The following is an 18251-nucleotide window of genomic DNA, read 5'->3' as shown; positions in this document are numbered from 1 at the left end:
TCCATCCGTCCCCCTCTGCAGGCCTTCCTTCTGCCCACCCAGCCTGAGCACTCCACCGCACTCCGCCTGCCAGTCTGTGAGCCTCCTTTCCCGCCTGGCACTGCCCCATGCAGTGGAGGAATCTCTGTAACATGTCCGTTTTCACCCCCACCGATGGGTTTCCTAGGGCTTCCACAAACTGGGTGGTCAAAAACAACAGAAACGTATTCTCACACTGGTATGGAGGGTCACCAGTCTGAAATCACAGTGTCAGTAGGGCCATACTCCCTCCAAAGGTGCTGGGGAGGATGGTTCAGTGGCTTTTCCAGCCTCTGGTGGCTCCAGGTGGTCCTTGGCTTGTGGCTGCATCACTCCAGTCTCTGCCTGGAGTCACGTGGCCTTCATCTCTGTGTATCTCCTATAAGGACACTTGTCATTGGATTTAGGGCTCACCTGAATAATCCAAGATGTTCTCATCTCCAGATCCCTAACTTAATTACATCAAACACCGTTTTTCCAAATAAGGTCACATTCACAGGTTCCAGAGATTAGAACTTGGACATGTCTTTTTAGGGGACACCATTCAACCCACTACACTCAGCAGGGCCCTGGGGCCCTCCTCAGCTTCCCCAGTCTCTTCCAGGCCAGCCTTGGTCCACTCCCCATGTGGCTCACCTGAAGCACACCCACCTGTCACCCCCAACCCTGCACTGCAGCCTCCCTCACCTCCAGCATCGGAAAGAAAATCACAGGCATCCTTCCCACCGGCCCTCGGGGCACCGCCTTCACGGCACCTGGGAGACCTGCTCCAACCTTCTGGCCTCCCAGGGCTTCCTCCTCTTGCTCTGGCAGCCTGAGACCTTTTCCAAGACTCTCTTCTCTGAAACTCGACTCTGGACAGTCAGCCCCGTCTCAGTCTCAGGGACATTTGCACTCCCAAGCCTTCACTTTCCTCACATATGAAGAGGAAGATCTGAGAGGAGGATCTGAGAGGCCCCTCAGGCTGCAGCATTCTGGAATTTCTCCTCTTCAGAGCCCTCAGGAGGCTTCAGGGCTTCCACCAGCCCAGCTTGTCCCCTAGTGCTCCAGGGCCCCTGAGAGGCGCAAACTGTTCTGGAAAGGGGTCAGCCTGCCCTTGGCCTCGGTCGTGGGAAACGGGTCAGTCCTCTCTCTGGTACTCAGTTCTGCACAAAACGTGGCCCCCAAGACAGGCTGCCCACAGCAGAACTGGGGCCATGGGCCCAGTGGTCACTGAAGCCTACTCCAGGCTCCTAGGGACCTGGAGCCTGTGCCTGGCTGGAGGTTTCAGGAAAAGGTGGGACCAGACCCTGAGTCCAACACTGCTACTTTCAGGGGGCGGGGGGTGTGTGGACAGTAGCAGTTAAGGGTCAGGCTTTGTAATCCTGCCTGTGACACTTACTAGCTGAGCAACTCTGGGCAAGTATTATATCTTCTCGGCTTCCTCATCTGCAGGTAGTAATAGCATTTTACCTCTCAGGGTTGTGGTGAGGATTAAGGGAGGGAATTCACAAAAAACTTGTCAGGCAGCTAGGGTCGAATCAGGCTAGCCATTTCATCACCGCCATTATAGGCGGCCCCGGGGCCTCCAGCCTCTGTCTGTACTTGCCTCTCCCTTCAGCCCCAGACCTGAGCCTCCTGTCCAAGACCCTAGGGCTCAGTGATGTGATGATTAAATGTTTAACAATCCGCAGGGGGTGGGCTTGAGTGGTTAGCACTGATTTAGCATTTTTCCCATGTCCATGGGGTAAATAATCCCACCAGTCCAAATTCAAGCTACCACAGGAGGCAGAGCTGGGAAGAGACCATCTCCCCCTAATAGACACAATGGTGTGCAGAACCATAAGAGCATAAACACCAGTCAGAGTGGGAACATAATTAGGAGGCCATGAGTTTTGAGTATTATAATCTTTGTTTTTCACATATTTTGTTTAATTGTAAGCATATATGATTTAATTTTTAATAACGGCTATGTTTAACAACTGATTCGTGAAATTCCTGAAATTTTAACAGCCGGCTCTCCCATGTGGGTACCAGCTGGCTCCAGAACCCCACTGCTGCCATGCTGTGCCTACTCTTCCAGGAGACATGGGGCTGCTCTGAAAACCGTGGGGCCTGGCATCTGCCCACCTCCTCTCCCCCCACAAGGTGACTCTTGGGGAACACTGTATTTAAGCTGGGGCTGTCTCTGGGGTTCCATATGTAGCCCATATTCATGCCTGGGGGCTCTCACCCCTGGACCCTTGGCCTGCCACTCAAACTCCTTTAGGGTTAAAAGGTACAGGTTTTGAATTCAGGCACACCTGGTTCAGATTCTGGATCCAGCCTTTAAGAGCTGAGTGACCCTCAGCAAGTAATTTAATCCCAAAGAGGTTCATTTTCCTCACCTGTAAAATAAGGATAAGAATTTTATTAGAATTCTAGTCCAACAGAGTTGAGTTTTCTATAAAAACAGTTTATTGAGGTATACTTGACATACAATAAACTGTACATATTTAAAGTCTGTAAGATCTGACATGTATATACAGTCATGTAACCATCTCCACACTTAAGATAATGAACATATCTGTCACCTCAAAACTTTTCTCATGCCCTTTGTAATCCCTCCCTCTTGCCCCCCTCTTTCCCAGCCGGTTCCCAGGCAGCCACTGATCTGCTTTTTGTCACTATAGATAAGTTTATGTTTTCTAGAATTTTATACAAATGGAATCATTTGTGCCTGGTGCAGAGTATACACTCCAAATCCACGAGCTGCTGTAGCAGTCAGCTGAGGCTATGTTATACTGCAGCAACAAACAGCCCCCAGATTTTAGCATCTTACAACAAGGTTTATTTCTGACTCACATTACATGTCCGTCATGGGTTGGTTGCTGCTCTGCACTAAGCCAGCTCCACTCCAAGACCCAGGTTGAAGGAGCAGACCTTATCTGGGACACTGCAGGTCTCCTGGCAGAGATAAGAATGAACGTGGCAGCACCATGACTCCTGAAGTTTCTTTTTAGAAGTGGCACACCTCACTTATGCTCAGGTTATTGACCAAAGCAAGTCAGGTAGCCAAGCCTGATGTCAAATTATGGGAAGTGTCATGCTCCCCCAGGGAGAGGCAATAGATACTTTGAACAGTAATAATGTCTACCAGAGCCACTTTCACTATTATCATTGATATTGTTCTAGCTGGAGACCATGCAGAGGCTCCACACAGGTGGTCCCCTGATGCACCACCACCCTGGGCTGGGTGCTCTCCTCAAGGGTCAGGGTCCTCCCATTCACCAGTGCCCACCTCATTGATTTGGAAATTTAGAGACTAGCTAAGCCCACCAGGCCCCACATCTCTGTCATCCTTGGCCCCGGCTCACTCTGTGCACCCATCCCATCCCCCTGTCAGCCCTTCCCCCCCTTCTCACTGAGCCCCAGAAACCCTGATTCCATGGCCCACACCCTCCTAATCTGGGCCTCTCCTCTGAGCTGGCTGCCTAAACTGGGCAGTGTCCCTGTAAGCCAGGGGTTCTCTATGCACACAGCTTCCCTTCCCTCCCACAAGCCCACCCTCCACAGGCATTGCCCACTGCGTCTCAGTCTCTTCTGACTCTGCTCCCCAAATCTAACTTACACTCACCCCAAATCCAGCTCCTCCATGGTGCCAGATAGAGCAAGACCTATCATCTGTGGGGCTACTCAAGCCCCTGGTCATCGCCTGCCTCGCCCATCCCCATGCTTCCCTCTACGCTGGATGACGATCCCCAAGTCCTATCAGTTCTAATCCTAGAATGCCCCATGAATCCTCCAATTCTCTCCACCTCCATGGTCTCACCCTGACCTGGTCACCACCAAAGGCTTCCTAACTGGACTCCTGGAATGTTTTTTGCTCCCTTTTCATCCATTCTCCTCACTAAAGCCACAGCCAAACTGGACACATACACCTCTCCTATGCCCAACACAGGCACACACAGACTACTCCTACCCTGGCTTCCTACTGTCCTCAGGATGGGCTCCAACACATTCCCTGCCTCCGAGGCCCCAGCTCCCCATCACCTCCCTGATCTGTCTCCACTCCTGTCCTCAGCTACTTGCAGGCCCTTTGTTTGCCCAGTTCTCACTCCCTCTGGCCTCCCAGCCTCTGCAGGAAGTGGCTAATTCCTTGAGGAGTGAATGGGTTGTGCTGAGCCAGGAGGTTTTCCCCACCACTCACAAATGAGCTCAGAACCCCTGTGCTTGCAGCACCAGCTCTGCCTACTGAATGCATTTGAGGGTTGAGAACACAGGGGTCTCTTCCAGCCTGGGAGGACAGTGTGTGTGAGGATGGGGTGTATGGGGTGGGAGAGAGACCAACCAGTGACAAGGACGATGGTAACAACAATGACCTAACATTTATTCATCTCATACCATAGGCACTATCCCCAGTGCTTCCCAGAGACAAATTCTTTCTTTCTTTCTTTTTTTTTTAAACCCGTATTATTATTATTATTATTTTTGCGGTATGCGGGCCTCTCACTGTTGTGGCCTCTCCCGTTGCGGAGCACAGGCTCCGGACGCGCAGGCTCAGCGGCCATGGCTCACGGGCCCAGCCGCTCCGTGGCATGTGGGATCTTCCCGGACCGGAGCACGAACCCGTGTCCCCTGCATCGGCAGGCGGACTCTCAACCACTGCGCCACCAGGGAAGCCCCGTATGTGATTTTTTAATTGAAGTATAACAAGCCTAGAGAAAAATACAAAATCATAAATGAACTCAATGAAGGTTCACAAAGTGAACACACTGTGAAACCAGCACCCAGATCAAGAAAGTGAGCTTTCTCAGCACAAGGAGCCCCACTCCTGCCCCTTCTTCTCTTGTCGTTCTAGGACACCCACTATCCCAGCTTCTAAAATCATGCATTCACTTTGCCTGTGTTTGAAGTGCAAATAAATGAAACCATACAACCTACATGGTTTTCTGCCTGGCTTCTTATGCCTGGTGTTGTGTTTTAGATTTATCCACATTGTTACATATAGTTGTAGTTTGCTCTTTCTTGTGGCTGTGTAGTAGTCCAGGGTACTTATTTATTCATGTGTTCCATTCTCGATGGGCATCTGGCTGTTCCCAGTTTTTGGTGATTACACAGAGTGCTGTTAACATTTTTGTCCCCGTCTTCCAGACACGCACACTAGTTTGACATCACTGAGTCATAGGATAAGCGTGTTCTAAATCCAGCAGATTCCACCAGGTTTCCCACTAGCTGTGTTCGAGGTTCTGGATTAACTCTAATCCTCAGGACAACCCTCTGCATGTGATGTGGTGGACAGGCGTCTCTTCCCTGCTTGGCAAGCTCCTCACTGTGTGATGCTGGGGCCAGCCTCCTCTACTTGCTGCCCTGACCCCTGGATCTGAGTTTCACAAATCAGAGGCACTGCCTAGGAGTCGGTCTATTCAGGGAAGGCCAGCAGGGTCTGTGGCCCTGGGGTCCAGTGTTGGCAGTGCTGGTGGCATGCTTCAGAGAATATTTTTCCTTGTGTCCTGGACAGCTTTGTTTTGGGCTTTCCACCTTTCCGTTGAGCCTGTGAGAGCTTCCCTATAGCCCTTTAGTAAGCTTCTGGGTTGGTGCTATTGTTTGCAACCAAGAACCTTGACTGATTCAAGGAAGCTGTTTTACTCCCATTTCACAGATGAGGAAACAGAAGCACAGAGAGGTTAGGTATGTTGCCCAAGGCCACACAGCTAGCAGGTGGTGGAGCCGGGATTCAAACCAAGTTTATATCCCATTCAGGGCTTTATGTCTCTATGATAAGTGCGTTCTCATACACTATTCCTACAACTGGAAGTAGGCAGCTAAACGACTCACTCAAGCTCACGCAGTGAATTGAGAAGCCAGGCCCCATGACTCCCACCCCACAGAGCTTCCTGCCCTCAAGCCTGGAGTAGGTGTGGAGCTCCATGCATGTTGACAGGGGAACAGCAGAAGTGTTCATTCATTCATTCATGAACAGTCACTTATTTAACTGACAGCTAAAGTGGGTCAGGCACCGTGCTAGGCACAGCAAAATAGCAGCAAAAAATAGTGAAAAGAATAGAATTTGACATCGCAAACACTATGACGTCAGGTGATAAGTGCCATGAGAAACAGGAAAGGGCAGGGAAGTCCTCTGACAGCGACATTTGTGCAGAGACTCTCCTGAAGTGAGCGAGTGAGAAAGACCTGAAGACAGGCAGAGGGGTTGGCCAGGGCCAGGGCCTGGCACAGCCTGGAGTCTGAGGCCTTTCTGGGGCCACAGGAGCCAAGAGCAGCTCATCAGGTCTGGGCTGGAGCTGGGAGTGGGTGACCTGATAGGAAAGGGTTGTAACCCTGAGCACTGCGGCTCAGGGAGAGGCCTGAAAGGATGGCCCACTGCGGGCCACCAACCTGTGCCAGGCACAGCACGATGCCAGGTAGCATCACTGTATCACTTGCCTGTTTGGCACAGACCTTGGATCCAGGGATTTCCTTCCAATCTTGTAACATCATCGTGCACAATAAACAGCTGGTGGGTTGGTTGGCACTTCATAGGGCCCAGGTAGGCCCCAGTTGGTGGAGAAGAGGCAGGTAGAGGCTGGGAAACTCAGCAAAAAACGAGAAGGAATATCAGCAGAAAACACCCCAGAGTGCACAGTCCAGCATCTGAATGGGAGCCACCTCCTCATGGACCAGCTGTACCTCCCAGACACACAAAAGAAGTTCCAGAAAAGCTGGCTTAGCAATTAGCAGTTCAAATCCTAGCTTGCCTCAGTTAGATAAGCACTTTCCTAGCAAGAAAGGATTACCTTCCAGGTTGTGCATATTGCCATCTTTGGCATGCAGCGACCTCAGGCCTGCCAGCCAGAGTAAGATTCGTGTGGCCTGCGGCCAGCTGGGGAGCCACTGGGAGGCTTGGAGAGGGGTCAAGGGAACGGTGCCCAGTGCCAAGGACTCAGAACTGGGAGGCTGGAGGAAAGCTTCAGTGCCAGGCTGCCCAGGGCAAAGACGGTGATCTTCTGCGGTGGGCGTGCCCTGGGCTTGTGTCTCTTGGCCTCCAGTTTCACTTGCAGCTTGGAAGGGTCTAGGGGTGGGGTACGAGGAGGCTCCTTGCCCCTCCCACCTCAGGGCCCCAGCGGGAAGGGGCACACTGACTCACCAAGCCACAGTTGCCATCAACAGGGCCCCACGCAGGCCAGCAGAGGAGCTAACTGCAGCAGCTGCAGGTGTGACAACCTCCTGGGTTCTCCTCTCTGTTACCACAGGAGAGGTAGGGCCTAGTGGCAGAAGCATCATGGACCACCAGTAACACCCCCAAGCGCCCATCTGGTACCTCCACTTGTCGGTGCCTGAGACAGGCCTGTTGGTAAGTATTTTGAATATCACCTGAGCCTGGGGAGTCAGTGGATCCCAGTCTTTGAAAAATTCACCTGGCTCCCTCTCCTCAGCTGCCGCTAAGGTGCTCAGTCCCTCTGAGGAAGCTTGGGTCGCACTGGGGTGAGGCCCTCACTTCATCCGGCGACTAGCACCACGCCCGCCTCGCATTCACTTGTACCATGGCCTCCATCTCGGAGCTCACCTGCATCTACTCGGCCCTCATCCTGCACAACTATGAGGTGATGGTCACGGAGGATCAATGCCCTCATTAAACAGCTGCTGTAAATGCTGACCTTTTCTGGCCAGGATTGTTTGCAAAGGCTCTGGCCAATGTCGACATCGGGTGCCTCATCTGCAAGGAAGGGGCTGGTGGGCCTGCCTGTCAGCTGGGGCGGCACCAGCAGGAGGTCCTGCCACCTCCACCACTGCTGCCCCAGCTGAGAAGACAGTGGCAGCGAAGAAAGAAGAGTCTGAGGAGTCTGATGATGACATGGGCTTTGGGCTTTTTGACTGAACCTCTTTTGTAACATGTTCAATAGCTGAACTCTTAAAATAATAAATGAATATTTACCTGTACCTCCTTTCTGTCATTTCAGCTGTGCCTTTATCCCATGGGTTTGTAAAGGGCATTCATCATCACCAATACAGAAAATAACCCCCAACCTGCCCTCTTGAAAGTGTGGTCCAATCCTAGGTGGGAGGGGAGGGCACCCCTATACCCAAGCACTCTCAGGCCAGGCTGATATCAGAGCTGGAAAAAAATGTAAGGTTTGCTCTTGAGAAAGCCTAAAGATCCCATTTCTCACAGGAAGCGTGGAGTCCCTATAGGAACCCAACCCTCGGCCAGGCCTGCTTGGCCAGAGGCCCTCACCCCCGTCCTGGCCAAATGCTGACTCCTCCCACTATGTCTTTGGGACCTCTCCGTTTCCCCCTGACTCTGGGGGAAGGGAATTCCAGGCTCTGTCCCCCACCCTTCCGGTCCTACCAATCCCAAGCTCGCTCTTCTATGTCTTCAACCTCCTCACTGTAAGGGAAGCTTCACTTTCCAGAGATTCCACCACTTCCCCTACAGCTTTATCCACCGGCGGCCTATAGATATGGGCCACTGGTGGGGCCAGGCCAGTATCCACTGTCCCCATCATCCCTCTGCAGCCCCACCTTTGAGGTCTTCTGCCAGGACTTGAGCACTGCAGACGTCCATCTCTCCTTCCCAGCACCACCAAACCTCTCCCAGCTAATTGCATCTACTTCAGCTCCCATTTCCTCTGCAAAAATCCCAATGATGACAGCAGCCAGTGTTTATGGAGTCCTTTGTGGTCTTCATCAATTCTCAGTTAACCCTCAAACAGCCCCCTAAGGCAGGAGTTATTGGTACCCTTTTATGGATGTGGTCACTGACCTTCCGAAGGCTCTGTACGTCACAGAGCTAGCTTGTGACGCACACTCTTATACAACCACCTTGTGGGTGAGACCCACCCCACCACTAGGCTAGAGCCACCCCTTCCAAGTTCCCTCATTTCGCTGCCTCACTTAGAGGGCTTGGGGTGGAGGGGCAATGGCAAGACCAAGAAAGGTCATCTCTTCTAAGTCCCACCCCTTGGCCTCTCAGCAGGGGCCCTTCCCACTGAAAGTCCTCCATCGACTTAAAGTTGCTCCTCTGTCTAGACTCTCATCTCCCTTTCTCTGCCCACAGGCTGAGTCCTCTTGGCCACATCGCTCGCCCACATGGCTTCAACCACCATCTCTCTGGGCTGGACGTTCATTTCCTCTGCCCACTCCCAGGTTCCCAGCTGGCTGGTGGACATCTGCCCCAGATACTTTCAGGCAACGCCAGTGTCACATGTCCACATCCAAACTCTGGTCTTTCTCCCTCGCTGGTCCTCTGGTCATGTGGGCTCCACTGTCATCAACTTTGCCTTTCTCCTCTCCCTCATCCTCCACAGGCCATCACCTGGTCCCTCTCTATAGGCTGTTCCCAATGCCATTATCCAGGTTCTTTCCCCAAATGCTGACTGAGCACGGGGCCCTGGAGAGCATAAGCTACAAGTTGCTGTTAGAATGAGTTACCATTTGTCTCAAGTATTCACTCATTCAATAGTTATTTATTGAGAAGTACATACCAAGCACTGGTCATAGCAGCTGGGACACAGCACTGAACAGGAGAGACAAATCCCTGCCTTTGAGGGGCGTACGTCCTAGTGGGGGAGATAAAAACTACAACTCAAACACACAGGACATCAGAGTGCCATGGAAAATGGAGAGGCAGAGCAAGGATGGGGTGGTCTGGGAGGCCTCTCCCTCTACAGAGGATGGCAGGATTGTAGTGGGCTGAGGTCAACCAAGGTCAAATGGAACAGAACTCTTTGAGGAAAGTACACTCAGTTTCAGTAATAAAAATCCAGGGGCTTTGTTTCTTAATCTTTTAAATTGGAAACACTTGTTGCTTCCAGGGATGGGGGTGGGTGCTCCATGGTTTGGGGGAACAGGGTGAGAGTCTGGCTGAACAGCCTTTTGTCACCTTAAATTTTGAACCACGTGAATTTCCTTTTCAAAACATTAATTCATTGAAATAGGAAAGAACTTGGACAGTCTTCTGGAAAAGATTAATCATTTCCATGGAGCTACTGCCTTATAGGAGGCCTGTTTGTCTATCTGCCAACTGCTGCCAGACATCGCAGATGTAGCATCCTCCAGTGCTCCCTAGTGGGCAACATCTTAACCATGAGATCAGCCATTTGTCCACCTGCAGGCACTGGCCACGTGTACACACAGGTATGTGGACACCAGGCTCACGATGACCACAAGGAGATGGGTAGGGCAGGAGACTCGGGAAGCTGAAGACCAGGATATTTGCTAGGAGCCGACACCCCCACCCCACCCCAGGTGACTCCCCTACCTCACTGGCTCTTGTCATGGCCATCACACTCTCTCTTGACCTTTATCGTCAGGCACTGATCACAGCTGTATCCTATTTGGAAACCCATGGCCCACACTAAGGATTTAATCCCCTACTAAAGACTGGTCCACCAGACAGGACTTGGCCGGCAGCCTGGTTTCAGCCATACTTCCCTGGTTTCTTTCCTGGTGAAGCTGGGGCCCGAGAGGTCTTCCCTAGGTTGGCTCCATGGAGGTGGAGGTGGTGGGGAGGAAAGGCTGGCTCTGTAAGTGGCAGAGGCCTGAATAACAGGGACTTGAGAACACTCAAGATAGCTGACTTAATCCTTAATGTGACAAGCACAGGGCCATGATCTGTGCAGAAAGGTGGGTACACATGGACTGAATGTTTGTGTCCTCTCCCAAATTCATATGTTGACATCCAATCCCCAATGTGATGGTATTTGGAGATGGGGCCTTTGAGAGGTAATTACGTTTGGATGAGGTCACAGGGGTGGAGACCCCATGGTGGGATTGGCACCCTTATACGGGGATGAAGAGCCCAGAGCTTTCTCTTCATTATTTCCGGACAGAGCAAGAATATGGCCCTCTGTGAAACAGGAAGTAGGCCCACACTAGGCACCAAATCTGCTGGCACCTTGATCTTGACCAGCCTGCAGAACTGTGAGAAATGTTTGTTATTTAAGCCACCCAGTCTATGGTATTTTTGTTCTAGCAGCTTGAAGACAGGCTGTTTGGAGCACAGACAGCAGAGCATGATGGGGTCAGCTGGGGTTGGGAAATGGGTTACTGTCCTTTAAATATTCCATAAAACACAAAGTCACTGACTCTAGCCTCCACAAATTCAGACTGCCAGTCAGATGCAACCTGAGCACTCAGAGATGCACAGCAGAGACAGCTGCAGGAGGCAGGGCCTCACTGCTCGCAACCTTCAGTGCCCAGAACTGAGCCTAGCATCCACCAGGCACTGAGAAATTGCAGAATGGAGGAATATTAGATTTTTGTCAGTGGCCGTGAACACTGAAAACCCAGTATTCTGTACCACTTCAGGAAATCCTCATTGTAAACCATCCAGGGCCAAGGGCTCCCAAATTCAAACCTGGTCCCTATTTTCATTAACCAACATCTCTCAGCAGCAGTATTTGTATCCCTCTCCAAAAAAAGGCCAATGAGGATTTCCTCTTATTTTTCAAAAACGTTTATGGCTTTGCTGATAACAAGCAAGAAAGGTACCTGGATTTGCAGGCAACCTCAAGTAGTTAATGAACAATTACTGTGGCTCATCCAAAGGGATCAAGTGTTCCAAACAAAAGACCAGGCTCAAGTTTTATGTCATTTTTAGAAGCAGTATGAGGGATGATGTTGCGATGCCCACTGCTGGAGTCTCTAGGACCGGTCAGTGGCTTTTGGGAATCACTGGTTTCTGGCAGGCAAAATATTCAAAGACTATTCCAGGAAATCCAGAACATGTGGCAGCAATGCGATAAGCCATGAAACAAACTCAAGAAAAACAACTTGATATGTATACGTATAACTGATTCACTTTGCTGCACACCTGAAACTAACACAACATTGTAAATCAACTCTACTCCAATAAAAATTTTAAAAAAAGAAAAAAGAAAACTGACTTGGTTCTAGCTCTGTGACCCTGGACACAACACTAAACACTTTGGGCTTCTGCTTCCTAACCAGTTCAATGGAGGCATGTGGAGGACCCCCCAGCTCACACTCTTTGATGCTCTCACTGGCTACCAAGCCAGTTTTTAATCACAGTTTCTGAGAAGCTACCTATACTTTTTGAGGTTTCCTTATCCATAAGAAAGAAAATAAAATTGGGAGAAGCCATCTTGAGCAGTGAAAAAAAATGAACTGTGGATTTAGGCAAACAGACAGTCTCAATTCTTAGCCCTTGTGACCTAAAGCAGGTTACTTGACCTCTCTGAGTCTTACTTTCTTGACTTGCAAAATGGAGATGATAGTGTCTGTTGTAAGGATTGTGGAAGGATCTCGCTCATGCCACCTTACAGGAGGTGCAAAATAAATATCGTTTTCCTTCTTTGTTCCCTATATCACTTTCAGCAAATGTGAGAGGGATGTGAATATACTGAAAAGTCTGTTAAAAATAAAAATTAAACTCTTTAAAAGAATATCAGAGGTTTTAACATCAGATAGATATATAAACCTACATTTCCCTCTTCCAACATAAGAGGGCCTACATTCTGATCAACACTGCCCATCTCTGAGGTTATCAGAGATGTTCCAAAAGACTGAGGTTAAGAGGCTACAGGGAGCAAAAGGCACCAAGCACAGGAAGCATTATTCAAAGTGGGAAAAGATGTGGTCCTGACCATGGTCCTGCCGGGCACCATCTCAGATGGGCTCTGCGACAGCATCAGGAGGCCTGAGGAAACAGTTTGGGCCACTGGCCGGCAGGCACAAAAAGTCCCCAGGCCGGGAGACTTTACCATGATGGTGCAGCGAGCTCCCTAATCTCAAGGCAGCTCAACATCATACCCGAGACCTGGCCCCAAGGCAGCGCAGGAGTAAGAGGCACTACTTCAAGGAGCAGCTTCAGCTCTTAAGTTAACCACAGGAAGAAAGGCTCTTACCGAATGTAAACATTTACAGGTTTCCACAGCTAGCTCTAGGGGACTGTCATCTGAGGGGAACAGGGCGTGCCCAGAGTGAGCACAGGCAGGGACCCCTCGCACACTGGGGAGAAGATGCTGCACTGCCACCGGTTTCAGCCAGCAGGATGCCCGTGTCCCCAGCCTTCCCCTATGCCAGGTCCAGAACACATGACCCCAGCTCAGGCTCTCATGCTCCAGAAGCTGGTGTAGACAGCAGCAGGTTTCCTGTACAAAGAAGACTCATCATTCATAACACAGCAACTGACCCGTCTGCTACTCGGAAGGAGAATGTATTTTAAACCTGGAAGAGTCATAATTCTTAGATGTTCCACATGTTGTCAGCTTTGCTTTCTACAGACACAGGGCCCCTCCCCTTTGAGGGGGACCCCTCTGGCTGTGGGGGGGTGCCCTCCCTATTGGCAGAAATGTGGGGGGCAGGCAAACAACAGGCTTATGATTTGGATCGTGTCCTGCACATAAACACCTGGGAGAGCAGGGCCAGGACTGTGGCAGTGGGGAGTGTATGCTGCAGGAGGTGGTGATGAGACAGCGTGGCTATACAAAAGGATTCTGGGTGTGCCAACTCTAGTAGAGTCAGTAGGCAACTCTGGATCTCATAACATCCTGCCCTTGTTTGCCACTCACCACATCCCCACATCTAGAGGGTCAGCCTTTTTCTAGCTATGGCACCTCACCAGGAAAGTCAATGCTACAGGACCTCAGGGAGCCTCGTGGTGCTAAAGTTGAAGACTCACGTCAGAGAACATCCTCGTGGTGGGGTTCTGGGAGCAGGGGGGCCTCTCACTACAGTCTGCAATCCCTGGGAGTGGCTGCACGTGGCAGGTAAAGGGGGTGAGTGGCTTGGGCACCTGACCCCTACTGAGGAAGCCAGGGCCCCTCACATCTGCAGTGGCTGTGTGTACAAGAGACAGGCAAGGCCGCACATGTGAGAAGCAAGCACACAGGCTGCCAGTGGACACAGGACTCCTTCCCACTTCGGGACAGCAGGGGCCACGGCCCGAGGCAGGACTCCTCTAGGGCGCAGAGCGGGCTTTGCTGCAGAACTGGCTCAGCTTTGCTGGTTCCAAGGACTCAGTTCAGCCATCTTCCACTCTCAGACAAACTGGGACAGGTTGGGGACTTTGATGTTGAGATCGCCAATGTTGATATTCCGAGGCATCTCCGGCAGGTTGATGTTTTTCACAGCGGACACGGCCCGGGCGGGCGCTGCTGAAAGGCCACCCTGGGGAGACGTGAAGGTGGGTATGAGAGAAACCCTCAGTGTCATCTGCTTAAGGCTTAAATAAAAACAAGTGAAAGAGGGCTAGAAAATGTCCAAACCGAGCACATGCAATGCACATTTTGATTTTTCCCTCCTTATGCCTCAAAGGTGGCCAACACAACCATCTTTAGGTTAGTAGGTTCTACAGTACAGGGACCAAATCTGCACTCCTAAAGGTGGGTTGTGTCTTATGCAGTTTTATAGCCCCAGTGCCAACAGTGCCTGGCACACAGTAGGTGTTCAGTAGATGCCTGTTGAAATAACCAAGGAAGTTTAACCAAGTCATATTCAGCAACAGGTTTATGAAACAAAATTAAACAAAACCCTTTCCTCAAGAGACTGAAGACTCTTACAGAGGAGTGCAGTCACAGGGAAATTCTTAAAGGGAAAAGGAATGTCACAGCTTAGGACAACCGCTTGCCAACTAATACCATGAAATGGACAAGAGCTGGCTTTGGAAATGTCATGTGGCCACAAGACGGGAAGAAGGACACGTAGGAGGTGGAATGTACCCACAGACACAGAAGGTCTGGGAGCAACAGAGAGGAAAGGTGCCTGCGGTCAGCCCTCACTCTCCAGGCTCGGCCCCGGTGTACGGAGAGGGGGAGAAGTCGACGAGGATGTTCTCAAAACCATTTCGTCCTTCTTGACTACTTTTCAGGATCCTGACTCCAATTCCACCCTCGCCCAGCAAGTCTCCATTGCTTCTAGTTTCCAAACCCCTTGCCTCTGACTCACTTACTATTCCTGGAAGCTTCCCAGCCTACATTTCTAAGAGAACTATAGTTGCCACAATAGCTGTGGTCTGGAAAAGCTTCTTCAGCAGGACTGCCAGTCCTCACAGGAAGCATTCCTGGTTTCGCAAGATCAAGTTCCGTTACACAAAGCAATGAAGCTCTTTAAGACACTCAGATAATTGAAGAGGTAATTTGTTCTGCTTGTTCTGCCACGTGTGAAGGTGTATGCCTGTAACCTCTACTCCCTGGTAAGGCTGACGAAGGTGACGGAGAGACCTCAGGGGAAAAGGATGGAAATTTACTGTGAGCATTTGTATCAAACTCAGCACTATGTGGGGGTGGACCTGGGGTATGCTATTTTCAAACTCAGCCCAAACTCTACTGTAGCTTTTTATAAGGCTAACTGGAAATAAGGAAATTGGCAACTCTGAGGTCTGAAACCACGAGAAGTGCCTGCTGGGAGACCACTCATAGGCACACAAACTAAGAAACCACACTGGAATCAGAGAAGGGGATTCTGGGTCCCTCCAGGGAACACGTGGCTTTGAAGGAGGAATTAGAAACCACAAACATTGGCCATAACCTCCCAAGCCAGAAGCTGTTTGCCTTCCCGTGCCACCTGGCTTTTACATTCACACTTTTAGCCTTTTTCTTACCTTTTTAATCTTCATGGCTGGCCTTCAAACCAATGAGTTTCGACAGACTTAAGGAAGAAAGAGGATGAGTAGAAAACCCTGCTAAGGATCCACAGCAACCCAAACCCACACATTAGCCATTCCTCCTTCTGCCCACGTCTTCTCTAACCAGCCAGGGCAAAATTACAGCTGCATCTCACCTCGGATTTCTCCAGCCTGTTCTGAGCTTCAATCTGAGCCACAATTTCATTCATGTTTGTTTCCAACACCATCCCACCCATCACCACCTCCTGAAGAATGTAGTGCACCTGAAGGGGAAACAAAAATAAGAAGGGTTAGAGCCCTTTGTGGGAGTGACAGTGTGGGCCCAAAGGAAACCTTGTGGGCTTTCTTGTAGCAGCAGGGTGGTCATACTTGACACTGGCACCTGATTCACAACAAATGTCTCAGAGACCACAGGGGATTACCCCCCCACATCCCGGCATATCAAGACACAAATCTCTTTCAAAAGCAGTGCAGAAGGGCCTGGCTACACACAAAGTGGTGGCTGAGAGCACAGGCTTCATTTGAAGTTAGACTGTGTTTAAATTTCAGCTCTGCTCTTTGTTATTAGCTGGCTGACCTTGGGCAAATCATCCTTTCAGTGCTTCAGCTTCCTTCCAGGATTGTGGTGAGGGCTGAAGGAGACAACCTGTGTGAAGCACCTACCCGGTGCCTGGCACACATTGGGTTCTAAAAAAATAATGATGCCTTTCATTACTAGTGTTATCATCATAAACACCGACTGGCATTAAGTCAGTCCAGCTATGACAGAACAATTCCTGTCCACGCACATTTCCATGTGAAATATGTTATCCCCCAGGCTTCATAAGATCCTCCAGTCTGTGCTCTGCTGGAGGCAAAACAGGCCCGTTTCTTGGCACCCGTCCTCATCCCATATCTTCCAGCTTTAGATAAGAAACCATGTTCAGGGTGAATACTTTTTTGGTCATGAGGCTCACACGTGGGCCTTCCATCTAGCTAGTACTTCTCCCAACAAAGCTGAGTCTCAGACTGCTGTGACAGCCGACTATTGCACTGACTAAACCACTCTATCCCACAGTGGCAGGAAAGCTGCCATGGGAAGCCCCAGGTGGGTCAAGGTGCCCACTGGGGTATGTAAGGGGTGGTACTTCATATTTCAAATCAAGTCCCATCGACATGGCCTTCAAAGCACTTTCAATTAAGTTGGAAAGAGAGCAAGTACCACTTTGTATTGTTAACCAATTGCCAGATTAGTGGGATAGTCCTACAGGAGGTCAGAGAAGGAAGAGAGCAGTGGCTAGAGAGACCAGAGCCAGTTTCACCGAGACAGTGAGAGAACTGAAGCTGGGTCCGCCATCAGAGAAGCAGGGAGGAGGATTTCAGGTGAAAGGCACTGGAGGAAGCAATTCAGCTGGTGTATGGTCTGAGGAGCACCTGGGTCTGGCTAGAAGGTCAGGTTTATGCAAAAGAGAGGCTGAGGATGATGCTGAGAAGGTAGTTTGGGTCTAAGGCAAGGTCTCTCAACTTGGGCACTATTGCCATCTGGGGCTGGAGGGTTTTCTATTGTGGGGAGCTGTCCTGTGCATCGCAGCATGTTTAGCAGTATCCCTGGCTCTGTGCACTAGATTCCAGTAGCACTCCTTCACCTGTGACAACAAAAACGTCTCCACACATGATCAAATATCTCCGGGGGAAAAAACTGTCTTCAGCTGAGACCCTATTGGCGTAAAGTCCAGACTAAACTATGGAGGATTTGAGGGCCAATATACTCCACAGGCTATGGACAGTCAAGAAAAAAGACACGTCTGCAAGTTTGTGCACGTGTATTTTTGACACATGAAGTTTTCTGACACATCAGTTCTCCATATTTTGCCCATAATAAGTGAGGGGAATACACTAACAGATGTAACTAGGGTATTTCTTCTGACCTCGAGGAGGGAGTGTAATAAAGCATACATTCAAATACAAATAAAATATGTTTGCTTACATTAATTAAGCCTTATTAACCACTTTTATGTCTACATATACACTCACATGAGGTGTTTTAAAATTTCACACAATATGAACTATTTCATTATCTATATGCAATGGCAATTTAATAGTGAAACTCTCATATACAGATAATTTACAAAATGTTAAACAAGACTGGTCTTAAAATTATGCCCTGGGGGACTACACTGTTTATACTTCCCCATCAAGAAATAGGCTTCCAAAAATAGTATTGTGTTTCCTTAAAAAATTAAAAATAGAATTACCATATTACTTCTGGGTTTATACCCAAAAGAATTGAAAAGAAGGATTCAAAGAGATATTTTTATACCTATCTTCATAGCAGCATTATTCACAATAGCCAAAAGTAGGAAGCAAACCAAGTGTCCATCAATGGATGAACAGATAAACAAAATGTGGAATATACATGCAATGGAATATTATTCAGAAAATTCTGAAACATGCTACAACATGGATGAACCTTGAGGATATTATGCTAAGTGAAATAAGCCAGACATAAAAGGACAAATATAGTATAATTCCATTTATATAAGGTATCTAGTAGTCAAAATCATAGAGGCAGAAAGTAGAACGGAGGTTGCCAGGGACTGAGGGGAGGAGGGAACGGGGAGTGTTGTTTAATGGGTATAGAGTTTCAGTTTTGCAAGATGAAGAGCTCTGGAGATGGGCTGCACAAAAATGTGAACACATTTAACACTAC

The 18251-nt window shown here is 49.6% G+C and overlaps 1 protein-coding gene and 1 pseudogene across 3 annotated transcripts in view; one reads left to right on the top strand and one right to left on the bottom strand.

Moving 5' to 3' along the window:
- The first annotated feature begins 7517 nt into the window (after positions 1-7517).
- On the top strand, positions 7518-7852 carry LOC101289096 (60S acidic ribosomal protein P1-like; annotated as a pseudogene).
- A 5295-nt stretch (positions 7853-13147) lies between these two features.
- AP3S2 (adaptor related protein complex 3 subunit sigma 2) overlaps positions 13148-18251 on the bottom strand; it is a 61158-nt gene continuing 56054 nt past the window's right edge. For 2 of the 3 annotated variants that reach the window (XM_049705810.1, XM_004278260.4), the window contains 2 exons: positions 15718-15825; positions 13148-14106 (listed from right to left, as the gene is read on the bottom strand). In XM_049705810.1, coding sequence (XP_049561767.1) covers positions 13978-14106; positions 15718-15825 — 237 coding nt within the window. In that variant the 3' untranslated portion in view covers positions 13148-13977. Of the gene's footprint in view, positions 14107-15717; positions 15826-18251 lie in introns of those variants that run through there. The other variant, XM_049705811.1, reaches the window with a different exon arrangement.

Source organism: Orcinus orca, chromosome 2, assembly GCF_937001465.1.
Source record: "Orcinus orca chromosome 2, mOrcOrc1.1, whole genome shotgun sequence".
Classification (NCBI taxonomy): domain Eukaryota; kingdom Metazoa; phylum Chordata; class Mammalia; order Artiodactyla; family Delphinidae; genus Orcinus; species Orcinus orca.
This window is presented reverse-complemented; position numbering and strand designations above follow the sequence as displayed.